The 18,233-nt window shown below is 44.1% G+C and overlaps 1 protein-coding gene across 1 annotated transcript in view; it reads right to left on the bottom strand.

Annotated features, from left to right (window-relative positions):
* Positions 1–12,878, bottom strand: part of TMEM132D (transmembrane protein 132D) — a 706,973-nt gene extending 694,095 nt beyond the window's left edge. Inside the window, exon 1 of the mRNA XM_063088166.1 lies at positions 12,800–12,878. Within this exon, the coding sequence (XP_062944236.1) occupies positions 12,800–12,878 (79 nt within the window). The remainder of the gene's footprint in view (positions 1–12,799) is intronic.
* Positions 12,879–18,233: the final 5,355 nt, after the last annotated feature.

Genomic DNA, 18,233 nt, shown 5'->3' with positions numbered 1-18,233 from the left:
TGATTGATTCAGGGAGGCCCCTGGGAACAGCAAAAGCCTCTAAGAGGCAGATCCAAAACCCTGATGGAACTGTTAAGAGAAATGTTCTTTCTTTTTGCTGCATTCAGGGTAAGAAGACATAATTCTGACCTAGGGAACCATCTTGCCTAAAAGAGGAAAATGTTTCTGAATAGAAATGAGAAAGGAGAGATTCTAGTTCCCTGGGACTTCACTTGAGCACCTGGATCAAGCCATGCCTGATGCCATTTTTGTCCCCAGAATCACAGTTATGTGAACCAATATATTTCTTTTTTCCCTTTTGGCAGAGAATATTAGTGCTTAATCCAATATCTATGCGTTCCTTTTCATTTCTCCACTCTCCTTGCATTTAGATGGAGAGCATGTTTCTAAGTGCTGACCAATGGGATGTGGGCACAAAGAATGAAGCCATTTTCAAACCTGGACCCTAAATGCATCCTGCATGATCCTGTAGGCCTCCCTTTCCCAGCTGTGCTGACCTCAGAGGCCACAACTAATTATAAGATGGAAGAGGCTTCAACCGGATTGGAGTGAACAAGAAATAAACCTTTCCCAAAACAAGCCCCTGAGACATGAACATTCACTTTTTCTTGTAGCATAGCTATCCTATCCTGACTAATGTATCCCTTGAGCAATTTTAGATTCTTTTTGTACCTGCTGTCAAAATATCATCACTAGAAAGTGTTTCCTTAAATCAATAAAACTAGCTGGAACTCTTTCGTTCAATCCATAGTTTGGGGGCTTCTCTTACACTTTGCTTCATATTCTAGAGAAAGATCCTCATAGCTGAAGATCTCCTTTGATTGCTTTCTTTGTAGTATCTGTTAAGTGCTGACCCAGAACAGTAGTCTAGAGGCCTTTGGGATGATAAAACATAAAACAGATCTTCTTCTTAAAGACCTTTAGTTCAGAGAAACACAAGGAATACTTTAAACTCCTAGAGTGAGGAACTATCTAAAAAAACCAAAATCAAATCAGCCATTAACTGAGTGTTTATTTACCAACATCATGAAAGGGAATGTGAGAAACACAAAATAAGAATCCTTGGGTTCTTTCCTTTAATCTTCTTGGGAGGAAAAAATAACCTTCAGTGAGATAGTCTAACATGATTTCACGTAACATTAGGCAGTAGGGGCCTCTCAAATTCCATGGAAGTCACAGAATCAGGGAGGAACTTGCATTCCTAATTAAAATATAAACCTGTTGCTTTGATTTACTTTCATAACAGCAATGGCCAAACACTATGTCCTGGAAGAGACTCTATCTTCTCTGCTGACTAGATTGCACTCTTTTTGTGCCATTGTTACATGCATTTTCTTCTTCCTTCATAACCTTGAAGCCAAAGTCCCTTTACCTACACATTGTCTGTCCACAAAGCGCCCTGGGAGAAACTGCTGTAAGTAATTCTAGATCTTAGTCTCTGGTCACAGACTCTGTCACCTTATCCTCTTCAATCCCTCACCCTTCAAGGGCCCAGTCCTCTTAGGTCCTTAGTCAATGGTCCACACTTGGAGAGAAAGAGAACTTTGGCACTGTGAAAACCATGCCATCAAAGAGCAGGCACTCTCTTTGTGAAACATTGTGAGCAGCATCTGAGGGACAAAGAAGTACTCAGCAAAGGCTACTGGGCACAGCAGAAACTGACACTTGCTATTGCTGGAGCATCAAAGTTCAGCAGACAGATACTTTCATATACAGCTAACACCTGTGGAAAACAGTGTGGACCTGTCATTAAAGAACTTTGCAGCAAAAGCACTACCCATACTCATAACTGCAAATCTATCTAAGGAAGTAACTCAAACAAAAATTATGCAGAAAGATAATTATTTCTCATAATAGTAGACAACTATAAATTTCATAATTGTGCAGCAAGAGTGGAAACTTTTAAACTGTGAGGCAGACATTAAAATTATATTCATGACACATTTTTAAAACGTGAGAAAGTGCTTATATAAACATACGAACTCAAAAAAAGTTGAAAACAAATAATATGGACCATATATAGAATGAATAAACTGATTTAAAAATTCATTGAAAAGCAACTAGAATTAAATACATCAAAATGTAAATCATTCATCTGTAGGTAATAAGATTATTTCTTTTCACCTCCCATTTCAAAAATAATTTGAAGTAGCTTACAAAAAACAAATGCAATGGGATAAAATCAGTAGGCAAGGAAGCAGACAAAAAGATAAAGAACAAAGGTGGGAAAATAAAACACAGCCCAGAATAAAGCTTATTCACAAGGTGTATGCCTTAGACATCTATACTTACAAATAGCAAATTTAGTTCTGAGAGTCCTAGAAATTAAAGCAAAGATGAACACATGATCACTTATTAAATTCAAAGTGCTCATAGGATAAAGTGTAAACTATTTATCAGAACAAATACAGCTTTTCCCCCTGGTACTAAGGCCTGAGAAAATTTTCTGCAACATTTCTTGGAAAAGGAAGATTTGTGTTTTAATAGATAATGTTCTTATAGCATCCCTACAAATGTTTCTTGAATATTCCTCAATAGGGCTAATAACCTAATGCCAAAGTATAATTCAAGTTAAAGAATTTTGTGAGAGTCAAGTTGCACGGCTTTCAGGTGTTCTGGCCTGATCTGCGTGAACAGCTGCACCTCAGACTATTTCTTCTCTCCCCTTCTTTCCTTCTCTCCACCCCACCCCTCCCCTCTTCCTCCTACTGCTCTTTCTTTTCTCACTACCTTTGTAAGATAGTAAGACGTTCCATACCTTCCAAAAATACACTTGCATTACTGTAAAACGTAAATAAAAATTTTCCCATTGACCAAAGGTGTCATTTAATCAAAACACAAATAAGATCTTCTTACACCCAGGCCCTGTCATTTCCTCATTTACCGAAGCCACTGGCAGCCATCTGTGTATGTCACAATTTGTCACTGGGACCGTCAATTCCTACTCTCATCTCATCCTTCAACCACTGCTACAAAAGCCCATAAAAGGTCTTTCAGCCCTCGCTCAGAGACATTCGACACGGACACGCTTGTTAAGTGGTCTAATTTATCTTCATGTAACTGCCTGTTTTAAGGACTCCTTTTGTTGACTTGGGTTAGTTATTTCAAATCCCTGAGACCAGGCATATCCTTCCTAAAAAAGAGAGACATCGCTGTCCTTAACAACGGCTGTCCTTGCCCCAAGCCAAACACAGAGAGTTGCTTCGACATTTCTTGCTCTGATCAGGGGTCTAGAATTCTCGTATTCTGAATACATCACAACATTCCATTCTTGCCCTTTACAGAAAGAAGTGGTGCACATGTCACACAAGCGCCTGGATTTGATCTCGCGAGGCCAGTGCCGTGTGGTGAAGCACTTTCTTTAGCCCATGAGTTATAACGGTGTGAACGGCGCCAGCTGCGGACAGCTGCCTCTTCTGCTGCTAGCCTCATCCACACATCTCCCAGAACCTACACCCCAGTCCTCCCCTGCATCCAGCTGCTTCTCTCTTCCCAGAGCACTTGGCCCTCGCCCCAGGCCATCCCATCCCAGGCCCAAGAGGACGGCAGGTGACGTGATTTCCAGGCCCTTCAGAGCTAATCCTGAGGCTCTGCCCAGAGCAACAGGGAAGAAGCTGTCTCCGCCCCCAGCAGCATCAGGTGAGGCTAGGGGTGCAGCTGTTCACCCTCCCAGCAGCCAGGCCTGTCAAGGAGCCAAGCAGAAAGACACTGCAGCTGAGCGGTGGAGAGAGCACCTGAGCTCTGAGGCATGCATACAGCCTCTGAATCAACCTGCTCTGCAATCAGCCCAACCTGGACCCCTAAGTCACTCAGGGTAACTCTTCCTAAGCTCCAGGTAACGTGAAGAGTCAACAGAGAGTGAGATGACCCTCAGCACCAATGATGATAATCACTGGCATTATTAATTACTGCCTCTGGCTTTCCAGACATTAGGTCTGGGTTCTATAGATATGGTAACAAAATATCCCACAACACCCCACAGAGCTCACATTTTTTTATCTCCCTTTGGCAGTCACATAATTCTGTTGACTCCTGTTAAATTTATTTTCATACAAACCCCCAGGATTTTTTACATGTGCTGCTCTCAAACTCCTCTCTCCTCTCCTTCCCTACATTCAACCTGGTGCATCTATTCCATTCACTTCATGTGTCAGATCGTCCTGATCTCGGGAGATCTTTTGGATCACAATTCTGCTGTGGAACATCCTCACTGTTCGTCTGTGCGTCTCTCCTTCTGAAGTCGGATGGGCATCTTATCAGTTTTGACAACCGGCCTCTGGTACGAATGCTCACCTGGGAAGGGAACAGAGTCCTAGGATGAGATCCTAAGACCGTGCTTGAGGTTGATGCTGTGCCAACTACCAGCACTCAAGCTCTGGGGAACCCACCTAAGTATAGCACCCCCAGGCATGTTTTACCATCATGTTGACAAGAGTGTGAGAGTAGGTACAAATCTCAGTCCCCAATGTCAGAGAGCATGAAATACAGATCTCTTCATTTAATTTTCTATTTTTATTTTATTAAATTTATTTTTTCTTAATCAACACATAATAATTGTATATATTGTATACATGGTGATATCTGGGTACATGTGTACAATGTGCAACAATCAAATCAGGATAATTAGCATATCCATCAACTTAAACATTCATCATTTCTTGTGTTGGAAGCATTCAAAATCCTCTCTACTGGCTATTTGAAAGTATACAATAAATTGTTAACTGTGGTCTCCCTATGGTGCTATAGGTCACTAGAACTTATTCTTCCTACCTAATTTCAATTTTCTATCCACTGACTGCCCTCTTCCCTACCCTTTGTAACAGACCTAAATTTCTACTTTCATTTCACATTTTATCCAGTAGGAAAACAAAGGCTCTCTCAATACTGTCCCTACCAACCGTTCCAAAGAGCATGTCTAAGTTTTGAGAAGTGCAGAGTGACCACAATGCCCAGGCGGACTTCATGATCTGTCCAGATGGCACCTGGACTCCTGAGGTCACCTCACACAGAGCATGGCTACAGCTCCCTGGTTTTGACTGCAAGGCTCCCAGGGTCGACCAGGCTTCCACAGCCACGTCTTCTCTGCTCCTAGCTGAACAGGACAAGATTTTGCTCCTCTCAGCCCCGTGCGGGAGCTGCTGTTCAGTCACCTCACACAAGCATTTCCTCTGCTTCTTACACTGGCGATTTGGGACAGGTTCTCTTCGTTTATGGCTCTCCAAATATATTTGGGGAATCGATCTTAATATCCTTGTAATTCAATATCTGGAGCAAAGTGACACAGAGCATCTCAAAAGCATCCGAACGTCTAAACTTTCCTCTAAATTCTCTTCTCTTTTCCTAATAAAAATTACCTACTTACTGGAGGAAGAAGAGAGAGGCCTAGAAACCACAAGCCTAAGAACATACACTCTTCTAAATCTTTTCTCTTTTGCTGGATATTGGCTTTTGAGATCAAAAGCCAGGAATCTGACTTTTCTGTACTGTGCTTTCTGCTGTAGCAAGAGGCAGTGGTTGTCACCTCGTTCACCTGCCTAAAGAGAGGAGGCCTATAGAGTAGCAGGTTCCAGGGCACAGGCAGAGGTTGCTGTCAACATCTGTTTTGATGTCAGAATATTTTACTGCCACGATGTCCTAAGAGATGCCAAATACCCTTTGAATTTCAGAGAGCTAAGCCTCCCATCTGCCAATATAGCTTTCCTGACCAGAAATAAAAACAAACAATGAAATCTGACCAACAACTTTTTTACTTAGTGAATCTGCACAGAAAGATTCTCCTACACCTAAGAACTTAATGTCACCCCCTTAAAAAAATAGCTTAGTGTCACTAAAAATTATTTGTACAAATGTACATATGAATCTTTTTTTCATTTATATACTTTGCTTCAGAAAGGGGAGAGAGAGAGAGACAGACAGGAACAGAAAGAGGGAGAGAGAGAGAGAGAGAGAGAGAAGCAGAGAGAGAGGGAGAAGTAGATGTATATTTGAATCCTCTTTCAACTGTATGTTTTTCACCTTGATTACTGTTTTCCTCCCTGTTCAGAAAATAAGTACTTAAATCTCTTTTCAAATGTATTGCACAAATTTGTTTACTTTTATCTTCAAGGGCCTTCCTCTCCTATCAATTCTTAATTTCTGGAAAGAAGGAACGTCTTGGGTGACACCATTATAAAAGGACTCTTTAAAACCAGTATTTAATATAAGAGGGGAAGGTGGCACCTGGCTTCTGGCTGTTAGATGCTCCCCTTATTTCTTCCTACAACAGATTTTTAAAATAAATAGCAAAAGTCATATAAAAATAGATTCTGAGTCTTTGGTCTCACTTCTCAACAAATCCAAGCTAGTTTTCTCTTCCTTTTGCTCAGAGCTCCTATATTTTTTTTTCATAATTCATTTAAACTCATTGTCTGACATCAAAAGTCAAACTCACCAGTCCACATGATCACAGGATCCAGCATTCTCCTTTTGCAAACAGGAATAACATTTATCCGTCTTCATTTTACATACTTCTTCCTCATGTTTTCCCATTTCCTAGCAACCACTGAAGAGTCGCCCACTCTCTTAACCCTGGAGGACTAACGGCCATGTCTTGCTCTTCCTCGGCCCAGGACTCCACGCATGTTAGTTACTTAAGTGGATGAATAAATAAATCCATGGACCACAGTCCACTGAGCACATTTGCAAACTCTTCAAGTAGCCTGTCCTAGGAGACAACCAAACACGTTTCACACCATCGTACAACCTCTTCATCTCCTTGACAGCCTTGGAATTAAAATCTACATTTTAATCCCTTTCAGGTGTTATTCCTGATTGTCACTGGAAAAATTAAGGTTGAGAAAATTAAATAGCCGGACATTTATTTATTCATTTGTTCAACAAATCCTGAGTGTCAACTTTGTAGTAGCTCTGAGCTGAAAACTCAAATGGAGAGCTCTCTGCCCTCATCCTCAGCAAGCCTGGCACCATGTATAATTCCTGCCTGACAAACAGTGTAGTTTTTAGTTATTAAATTTAATCATGTGAAGTATGTAAACTGACTGATGGTGTGGGTTGCAGCACCAGAACTCAGACCATGCCTCTTTTTAGTTTTCAGGTCTTGGACAAGTGACTTCACTTCTGTGAGCCTTAACATCTGCCCATGTACATATCTACCCCATTGGGTTTACCTGAAAATTCACAAAAATTCTCTTCATAAATCACTCAGCACAGTGCCTGCCATACAATAATTACTGAAAATATTGGCTGGTACTATTATTATTAACCAAAGCATTTCCTGCAGTACTTTGAATTACTGGAAGAGACAGCATCAAGCCATTTTACTGTCAGGTAAAGGTTCTTTAGGCAATATTTTACGCTCTTAAGCACACTTAAAAATTCTATTGAGCCCTTGCAATATCCAAAGCACTATGCTAAATACTGGAGAGAAATCAAAGATAGAAAAATATGCATTTGTTGGCCTTAGAGGAACTTAAAATTTAAGGGAAGAGACAGAAAATAGTATTAGAATGTCACCCTTTACAGAAGGCAAATGAATGCCTCCCCCCAAAACATACATTCATATCCAAACCTTTAGCACCTGTGAATGTTTGTTACCTTACTTAGAAATAAAAAAGATATGTGACTAAATTAAGATGGGAGATTATCTGGATAATTTGGGTGGGCCCTAAATGTAATCACCTGTATCCTTATAAAGGGAGATGTAGGAAGATTTTATATACAGACACACAGAAGAGGTGATGTGGGTACAGAGCAGAAAGATGGGAAGAGGCCGTCTGGAAGGCTGGGGTGACGCGACTACAAGTCAAGGCCTGCCAGCAGCCACCAAAAGCCAGAAGAGGCAAGGAAGGATCCTCCTCCACAGCCTCCTACCCACACCTTGATGTCAGCCCAGTGGTACTGACTGTGGGTTTCTGGCCTCCAGAACTGTGGGTTAATACATGGCTGTTGTCTTAAGTCACCACATTCATGGCAATTTGTTACAGCAGCCGTAGGAAACTTATACACCCTCTGATTGAAATCCATCCCTTTCCTCCTTCTACTTTTAAAATAGTGGCATAACTCTCAACACGGCCTGTGACAGAGTGACCACAGGATGTGTCATCCACCTGGACAATTTTGAGAGTGAAAGAGGGTGCTGATCATTGTCCACCCCAGCTCTGTCCTCTTACATCCTGTCCCCTCCATTCATGCAGCACCTCAATCCCCACTACTCTCTCCTCCCCAGCCATGCCGGCTTCCTCTAGTCCTGGGATTGGTTCTCACCCCTTTTGACACACGTCCCCACTCTGTTCACTCAGTTAATGCCAAACCCACCTTTCAGATGAGGAAAAGTCTCCCCATCTGCTTGAGTCCAATACTGACACATTTGCATTCAGAGATTCTTGTTCTGCCCTTTGAAGCCCATGCCACTGTAGTAAGTTTATATTCCTTTGTATAATTAACATTTTTTTCCATCTCTTCTATACATTGCAAGTTCTACAAGGGCAGTAACTATATCTATTTGTTTTTTTCTCACTACCACATTCTCTATACCCAGTGCTATGGGTTGATTTTGTCCCCCAAAGGTTCATGTATTAATCCCCACTGTACCAATGTTGAGAGTGGGAAATCCTAGTATGGTAATTGAAAGGTGAGGCCTTTAGGAGGTGATTGAATTGTGAGGACTGTGCCCTTGTGAGTGGATTTGCTCATGAAGTAATGAGTTGATAGTTTAATGGTTGGTAATGAGCATGACTCTGATGACTTTATAAGGAGAGTGAGAGAGTAGTTTAGTTCTCTCTTGTTCAGTTATTTCACCATGTGATAGCCTGTGCTGCTGATGTCACCACCAGGAAAAGGCCCTCACCAGATGTATTCCCTGGACTTTGGATTTCCCAACCTCTGAAACTGTAAGCAATAAATATTGTTTCTTTACAAATTACCCAGTTTCAGGTAGTCTGTTATAAGCAACAAAAATGGACTAATATACACCCAGCATGGTGTGGACCTCAGAAGGCATTTATTGTTATAAACTAGAAAATGGGAGGGGAAGAAGGAATTCAGAAGAGAAAAGAAGAGGGAATTTCTTAATGTGGAACTGTCAGGGTCTGAGCTTACAGCTTAAAATAATGGAGCTGTAGTTTGTGGAATTTTCAAATCTAGAGGAATGACTGGCACTGAACTTCCTGTATCTAAGGACCCATTAATACCTAACCCTGTGTCCTCTCAACACTCGCAAATATTTCCTGCAGAGTTCTGTGTTCACTGAAAGCATGTGGCTTTCAACATGTGTAGAATGGATAGATTTATAGATGGATGGATGGATGGATGAATAATGACTGGACAAATAAATGTATATATGGATAGTTGAATTAGAAATATGGGTAGTATTAGCTTCTATGATAAGGTATTTCTGGCATCTTTGTTTTGTTTATTCATCTTTTTCTTTGCTCTTAGAATGCAACTAAACAGATCCTTAAACTTGTATTTCTACCTTTCTATGCATATAAGTACTTTTTAATAAAGTCATATTTTTATTTAACTCTTTAATTCAGAGAAAACAAAACCTAGTGATCTTCCCATTCCTCCACCTTTTAATTTTGACAGGGTGTGAACATAAGCAATAATGTGGGCATCTCTCTCTGTCTCTCTCTCTCTCACACACACATACACACACACACACCCCAACATGCTCTCTCCTGAAATATTTTTCCTTCCCTGAAAAGCCTCTGGCCCCTGGAAAAGGTGTCATGATGAATTGAAGCTCCTTCTAGTCCAAGGATGTTGGAGAACATTCCCTAAATAAGAGGAAGTGCTCTGCTTCCCAGACACTTCACTTGTGACCCAAGAGGGAAGATCTAAATGTGGTAGCACTCCTCAGGAAGGTGCCCTAGGAATCCTACTGCTCAGGATGCTGGCTGCACTCAGCTGCAGCAGGCAGAGCAGTCCCTCCACCATATCCCAGGTCCCTGAGGCTCTGCTTCTCACTGGCACTTGCAAGAGAACATTACTCAGAAGGATGCGTGCAGGTGAGGGTCATGATAAGTGGCCTAAATGGGGTGACCTTCTTGATTTCATATTTCAAAATCGCCTTGCACTCTGCCCACCTCCACTCTCCTTTGCATTAATTTTTCTTCTCAGCCCACCCTCCAAACACCTGCCCCCTCCCACAAAGTTAACAGCAATGTATTAAAACCCATCTGCAGGCTAGCACAATTGGGATCTACATCAAGTTTCCAACAAACACTAGACCATAGACATCATACATAGGTTTTTCTGACAACTTGACATAAGGTCATTATCCAGAAAAGCTGGGGACCATATGACAAACTTGCTGGTAAAACTTTTTGTCTCATACCATAGCTCCCAGGTCCCAAGAGGATAGAAGTACAAGTCATGAAATTTTATTTTTATTTGATCTTTAAAAAATCTATACAAAGATGGGTTCGCTCTGTGACTAATGGTTTTCTGCTTATGAAATTTAAACATGTGTAAGGTTCAAGGACATTAGCCTTGCATTAAAATGTGCACTTTGTTTCATTGGAGGATTCCTATTTGTAAAACACTAAGACAATATGCTGCAAACAATAATACGCTGAAGCAGATATCTAATATTTGATAATAACCTCCATTTTTCATTCAGGCCCAGACAAATTAGGCACTCTGGATTGTGTATGTGTGTTTACTTCCAATTAAAATGCTGTTAAATATAGTCCATTCCTGATTTCAAACTAGTTTAGAACTTTTAGGTCAGAGAATCTTAGAGGGGAGGTTATTTGAACACATTGGGAAAAGAACTATATTGTCCCTGAGTTTATGATTCATATCTGCACCATGAAATTCCATTTTGTACAATTTGATGGCATTCGAAGTATTTATTTTTCCTTTTTCTCAGCATGTTGTGAATGATCACTGAGTTACCTACCATGTCCTCAGTGCTGGGCTAATTACTGTATAAAACCTCCTCCACACAAAACTGATGTACTTCTGGACTGTCTGGCTGAGCTGAGTTCTCTGCATTCAACACACAAAATATATCATATGCTGGGCATATGCTATCATTTCACAAGCTGGTTTTTGGCCACCTAGAAAAGAGGTTTCCACATCATAGAGTACCTCATTTAAGGGCATTTTCAGTGTTTCCACTTGAAAATGTTCAAAGGTATCAGGGGAAATACTGTTCCCTTCAACACTGCTCAGTCTAATAAAGAAATCAATAACAGAACTATGTACATAACTGACAAAACACAATAGTTAGGTCATATTTAGAAATCTATTCTGTACCTTTCTTAATAAAACTTTGCTATTGCAGCATAAAAACAGAGAAGCCTATTCTTATTATAAAACCAAGTGACAACCAATAAAAAAACATGCCTCATGGCAATATTCAAGCTGGCTGAGCTGTTGTTGCTGTGGAGTTTTTTTTGGGGGGGGGGGTTGTTTCTTTTGTTTGTTTGTTTGTTTTTAACCTCATGTCTGCCAGAGTGGGATTCACTGAATTCACCAACATATCAGTTTTCTTTGGTTTTCTGTGTACATCATAGACCCCAGGAGCTCTGGTCCTCAGGATCGTTCTATCACATAATTAGAAGACGTGAACTCATTTCAACTGCATTTGAAAAGACAGTCAAGTAGGGTGAACATGAATTCCTCTTCCTAAATCGTACCAGCACAAAAACCCAGCTTAATGGTTTTAAGTCTTAATCTATTATCGGATCCAAAGCAATATAACCTCAGTGATTCTGGAAGAACTCAGAGAACAGAAAATTCATGCAGGTAAAAGATTCTGTGCATAATAAGTGGCTTTGAAGTTTCTAAGAAAGATCCCACCTTGAAAATCTTTGCAGAAAAATAGGTTTACAGGGTTTTTCCAGCACACATTTGAGACTGCTAAGAATCTCCACTTTCCTCCCGTTATATTATCTACAGGAAAGGGACGCTTGATGGGGAAACCACACACAAATAAAAAGAACTCATAAATAATGAGAATCGCTGGTCGGTTCTAAAACCTCCTGTGCGAATCAAACAATTTCTCTGCAAAGAATGACTGTCCTGAGCTTCCAAACTTGCTCTTCCCATAATAGACATTGATGCTGAGGGAGGGAAGAGAGGCACGTGACGAATCCCTGCCTTTACTCACAGCTGCAAGGCAGGGTCCTGCTGTGATAACTCAAGTCACGAGTTGGAGTTCAGACTTCACGTGCACCTGTGGGAATGCTACACACAGCGCAGCTACAGACGGTGAGAGCCTAGACCCTGGGCTGAAACCTCTAAGCTGACAGAGAAACTTAGGGCCACTTCTTCGGAGCTCACCCCCAGGCCCTATTTTCAGCAGCCTATGAAGCACTAAATAGCATTCCCATAGGACAGAAGTGCTCTGAAATTATTTCTCAACAGGTCAGTGCCAGCAGGAAAAGTCAATTCCAACATACAGGAATTTTCCAGGTCATTCCCATACCCCTCTCCTGACACCTAACTCAGCCCTCCAGCGTCAGCCTCCCTTCTCAAGGGTCTCCGCGTCCCCCGCCCGATTGAAAACGTGTCTGGCAACAGCATGAATCCCCCTCCTTTTCCTTCGCAGCCTCACCTGCGGCCTGACACCCAAGTCCTCCAGGGGAAGCACCTGCGGCCAACAGGCCGGCCAGGACCTTGGCTGCCGCCCGCGCGCGCGCGTGCACACGTCCGTCCGCGCACACACACACACAGCACACTGCACACACCCACGCCCTCTCCCCAGCCGTTCCCATCCACGCACACACTCCCACACACTCACTCCAAGCAAAGTTAGTCCCAAGGCCCAAGGTGGCGGCGGCGTCCTCACCTTTGGAGAACAGGGCAGCCAGACTGATGAGCACGGGGGACCAATGGTGCCACAGCGTCCCCATCTCAGACAGGCACATCCTGGAGACCCGGAGCGCAGATCCTCTGCTCCCCGACGCCGACTAGGCGAAGAATAAACCGTCACCAAGCCCCTGGAGAGCCGGAGCTGGGCCGGATGGCTAAGGGGCGCCCGGCTACGGGCCAGAGCAGCCCCGGCGCCCAGCGCTTTCCTGCAGCCAGTCCATGGCCGGGCCCGGAGGCGACAACCGCGCGCCGGCTCCTGAGTTTTTCTCCGGAGTCCAACTCGCGCGCAGGCAAACTCCACCTCCCTCCTTCACCCCCACCAGTATTATTTTTAATTTTTAATCCACGAGGGCTTTTTCCTTTTCTGTTTACCCAAGCGAAGTGTGGCCCCAGGTGGCCCAGCCAGGGGCGCCTCTGGGTTCAGGGCTGGCTCTGGACCCGGCTGGCGGCTTCGGGGCTGGCTAGCTGGCGAGGGCGCGGGCGGCGGCAGGGTGGCGGGGCTGCGGCGCCCGGGGTGCAAGCAGAGGCGACATGGAGGCCCCCAGGCTAGGGACCCGGCGCGCACGGCGGCCCGGGGCGCCCTGGCACGCAACCCCCATCCCGAGCCGGTCGCCGCGCCCCGGGGCTCGCGGGCGCGCGCGCGCTCCGGTGCCCAAAGTTTGCTGGGGTGCAGCAGCTCCCGGGCCGCCGCCTCGGCCCGGCCGGCCAGCCCGCCCAACCCCGGGCCCGGCTCGGGCTCGCGGGGCTCTATGCGCGCCGAGCGCACGGCTGGCTCCGGAGACTACGCGGGGCTCCCCGCGGCGCCCGGGGGAGGCGGGCCAGCTGTGCGCGGAGGAGGAACCGCTGGCGCGGGGACGCGGCTGTCCGCCGCAGCTGCCGCCTGCCAGCCGGCGCGGGGAGCCCCGCTCGGCAAAGACTGCATCCGGAACGGACGCGATCGCCACAGTGCCCGGTGCGGGGTTGAGGTTTTGCCTTAAAAATTTGTCTTTTTTAAAAAAGCCCCACCCTTTCGGAGTGACAGCTGTGAGCCCCAATCCGTGAAGTAAATCCCACCTCCCCTTGGTCTGCCCCGCACCCAGCCTCCCTGGCAACCCTCCCTGCGTGTGTGCATGAGAGGGGGCAGCGGGGAGGAGGGTAAATGCCCGGCCAGCTGGGAGGAACCCCGAGGAGGGAGCTACCCACTCTGCCAACAGGTGTCAGGACGGCCATCTGTCTTTCCCTTCAAAGCCTCAGGCAAAGGGGATGTCCTCTGGCGTGGGGGTCACCTAATGCTCTGCCAGTTAGTGAGCACAGAGATCGCTGGAGTGGGGAGGGGGGATGTCCTCGCCCCCCGACTGGGCATTTCCCAATGATCTCTGGAAGAGGAAGCCTCTGAAATGCCACCCTGAGGTCACACCGTCCCAAGCCCCGTCCTAGAATGATCCCAAGTTAGTTTCCGTACAATTTTACCTTGACTTCCCAACCTGCCCCTACACAACAGGAAATGGATCAGTTAAGAGACAACATTGCCTTGAGAAGATTACAGACAAGGTTCCTCATTATACCTTCCTTGATTTCCAGTTAAGACACCCCCAAAACCAAGATCACTGAGCATCGTCCTGTGATTTTTAGCCGGAGGACAGCTCTGTAACGTGGAAACTTTAAACCAACCAGATCAAAAATCAGAGAGAGGGAAAGCATTCCGAATTTTTAAAGAATATTGTAAACCAACAACAACCAAATCAAATGAGGGGAATTTAACTCAGTAGGTAAAAAGGGGTCATTTTCATCTAGCTAAGGGAGCAATAGATGTCATATCGTATTTATCTGTGGTTGCAAAAATATACCAAAGCTTGAAGTGTTTAGCTTTCGAAGTTTCAAGGAAGATCAGAAAAGCCCGTTGTCTTCTGGGTTTCACTCTTCGAGATGCGCACTTCTCCTTCATTCTATACTTACTTTTCTGAACGTATGTCTGTCTTTCTGTCTTTATCTCTTACACTTGCTGCCTTCTTTCTTTGTATCTCTGTCCTATAAAATTCTAAAACGTTGATGCTGCAAAGAACGTAAGAGATCAGATATTTCACAGTTTCTGAAATTTGAGCAGCATCAGTGTCACCTGGAAAGCTTGTTAAATCCTGGAGAGCTGGGCCCCTCCCCGGAGCTGATTCAGCAGGTCTAGGTGGGATTCAGGATCCACATTCCTAACAAGTTCCAGGGGATGCTGATCCTGCCTGACCAGGGAACACCCAGTGGGAACCTCTGGTCTATTGCACTTCCTCCGTCGCCTGAGCCATGGGAAGCTGAGGTTTCATGCCCTGCACACCTTTACCTGGCCCCTGAGTGGCTGAGCCAGTGTCTGCACCAAATGCCCGCTCCAGGTCCCTTCCTTTACTCTACAATCCAGATTCAGTTCTATTGTGAAGCTGATTTTATTTTTAAAACATTTATCAAGTTTATTAACTATAATAGTCTCTGTTTTTTATTAAAAACAATCATTTTATATTTTTCTATATCAAATTGAGTTTCTTTACTGAATCACAATCACGAGGTTCCTTTTGTGTGCATGTGTCACTGCAAAAGATTTCTCTATCTGTATCCTTAAGATAAAAGGTGACTGACAGCTTCTGGCTGCTGCCTAACGTATTAAACTATTTCTCTATCACGCACTGTTGGCTAAACAAAACTTTTTTCTCCTCCTTGGTGTGGAAGCTTTTGGTGGGGGGGGGGAGGCTGTGAGTCCTGATACCTAATCAGGCTAAAATAAGATGTAAGAATGGCTTCCCACCCTCTCTCTCTCCCCCGTTTGCTGTTCTAGCTAATACATCTAATCTTCTTTGGGTAATTAGCATGGCTAATTGTGGGGGAGCAATGCCTTAGAAGGACTTGGAGAAGTACACGGAGGCCGGCCAGGTGCCTAGCAGCAGCTCTTGCCTCGAGACAGCTTCCCATCAGAACCACCTGCCTTGTCACTATCAAATTAATTGTGAGAAATCTGCTTTCCTCTAAGAATATGTGTTTCTTCTGTAGGGCCATAAATCAAATTGTAAGCCTAACTTTGTCAGTAATTAAAGAGCACTAATTGTTCATGCTGTGTGGATGAGGCTTTTACACTAGGCAGTTTTTGTTGTTGTTTTTCAATAAAACAAAAATGTTTCCTGTCACAGTTTCAAGAGATAACCAACTTTGTTCAGGAGCTGGCAGAGGTAGAACAGAGCCTATGCTCCTGCTGTTCCTGCTGCAATTCTAGTACTGAAGACACTTCTGCCATTGTTGGATTGAAGATGCCTTCAGGTAGTGCAAAGATGGGGCATTCTGTAAACCTAATCCATTCTTTTCCAATCCTTCTGATTACATAGTCTGGAACAACCTTTTAACAATTGCAAATGTCCTTTCTCGTAAAACAAAGAGGGAACATCTTCCCGTGCAGAATGACAATGTCTAGCTAGAATGTATAAATGTTGTTTTTGTTGTTGTTGTTGTTGTTTTTACTTGATTACAAATAGTTTTGCTTTCTCATTCTCCCTTTCCTTTAGTGATATAAGTTTCCTTTCAAATCCAGTTATGCATGTTTGTGAACAATGGAGAATTAGTAATGGATTTAGCAATCACTACTGACACAGGTGTGTACACCATTTCTCTTCAGGACTAGATGGTGAGAAATGAAGTTTGGGAAAAATTGCGATGAAATGAGAGCTTCCAGATCCATCCCTCCTGAAGACTCAGGAGAGCCTTTTGAAACTACTTTTCTTCCCAATTTCACAAACTTCGTGGAATGGCTAGAACATAGAAAGGCCAGATTCAATCGAATGTCTCTTTTAAGACTGGGGGAAGCATTCTGATTTGGAATGCACTGTAGCATCGGGGACAATGCACCCCCTTTCTGGCAAGGCCATGGAGAGATCAACCCTCCAAAAAAGAGGACATCTATATGCAATGCCTTGAGGTCAGGTATCAGGATTCACCAAGGTCTGTCATCCCTCCTGAGCACATGGATGACTGTACTTCTCAATCCCCTCACAGTTAACCCACTAAATGTTAGCACAAGTGATGAAGTCAATTCCAGGGTAAGACAGTGAAAAACCCACCTGTGATTCTTCACTCTGGACCTGCCCCTGCAGTGGGAGCTGAGTTGACTGCCTGTTCAAGATGGTGCAGCTTTTGCATGTTGGTGAAGACCCCCAGCATGCAGCCCAGCAAGTCCATGTGGGGGAAGCCCATGCCATTCCTCATAAGACATAAAGCAGGAGAAATTAATTTTACTGTGTTGAATCAGCAAATTCCCAGGTTCCTCTGAGTTACCATGCTATGATATCGACCTTTATTTTCCTCCCTCTTTTCTTCTCCTCTACTCATGTCCTCCCAGGGTTCCACAAGCAGAAGTTAAAAACCCAGAGTATTTGAGATCTCCCAGGTAACTCATGGCATCTCCGGGTAACCCCTGGATGAACCTAGAAAAATAGCCTCTTCTGCAAAAATCAATAGGATGGTTCTTGGTTTACTTTAAGTTACTGATTTATGGATCGATACAGAAAGTTCAATAGGCCTTAAATAGTCTTCTTTGAAATTATATGCTATATTTCCTTGGGAAAATCATGCTTTTCTACCTCTATCCTGATTAGTCCCCAAGTGTCCATCAGTCAGGGGTGAGGATTCTATGAAAGGTCAAAGAAAAGCTGCAGCAAACCCACTGCTGAAAAGACCTCCTGGACTTTTTCACTAATTCATTAATTCACTAGAGCCTGTGATAGATGCTGCTATGTGTTCAATAAAACCTGTTTCCTGTACCTGCTGGGACACAGCCAAATCACACACCCTGGCCCTCCTAAGGTTAAGCATGGCTGTGACAGAGTCCACTAACCTCCAGCAGGATCCTCTAAACTCTCTCTTCCCACCTGTTCTAGCTGGATGCAAAAATCCACGCGAGAACTCCAAGGTGTCCAGCGATGTCAGAGAGACAAGATGGAAGGAGACTGGCTCCCTAAATGTGGAAGGTCACTTTTTGCATTGGATTTTGAGTGACCAAGAAATAAGATCATATTGTGTTAACGTTGCAGAGGTTTGGGGGTCGGTTTGCTACGATGAATGATTCTAAGCAAGGCAGTGTCTGTCGATCTCAGCCCTGCTCCACAAGAAGAGATACAAGTAAAGTATAAAACACCCCCCCACACACACACTCTTCCCACCAAGAAATGGCTCATAGTCCAGTGGAGGGAGAAGCGTAGGCACCTGAAACCATGGCGAAGCTTTCAATCATTTCATGATTGATGCCAAGAGAGTTCCAAGGAGGGAGGTGTTGTTTTCACTGAAGGGACGGCTCTACCACCCATCACTGATTCATGAGCATGCCAGGCTCTCTGGCTACTCTACCAGGCACTGAAGATAGTGAAAAGAACGCGGACGCCACCCTGCCCTCAGAGAGCTCACCCTTTATC

The sequence above is a fragment of the Cynocephalus volans genome, chromosome 2 (genome assembly GCF_027409185.1).
Source record: "Cynocephalus volans isolate mCynVol1 chromosome 2, mCynVol1.pri, whole genome shotgun sequence".
Classification (NCBI taxonomy): Eukaryota; Metazoa; Chordata; class Mammalia; order Dermoptera; family Cynocephalidae; genus Cynocephalus; species Cynocephalus volans.
Note: the sequence above shows the minus strand (reverse complement) of the source record. Positions and strands in the feature narration are given on the sequence as shown.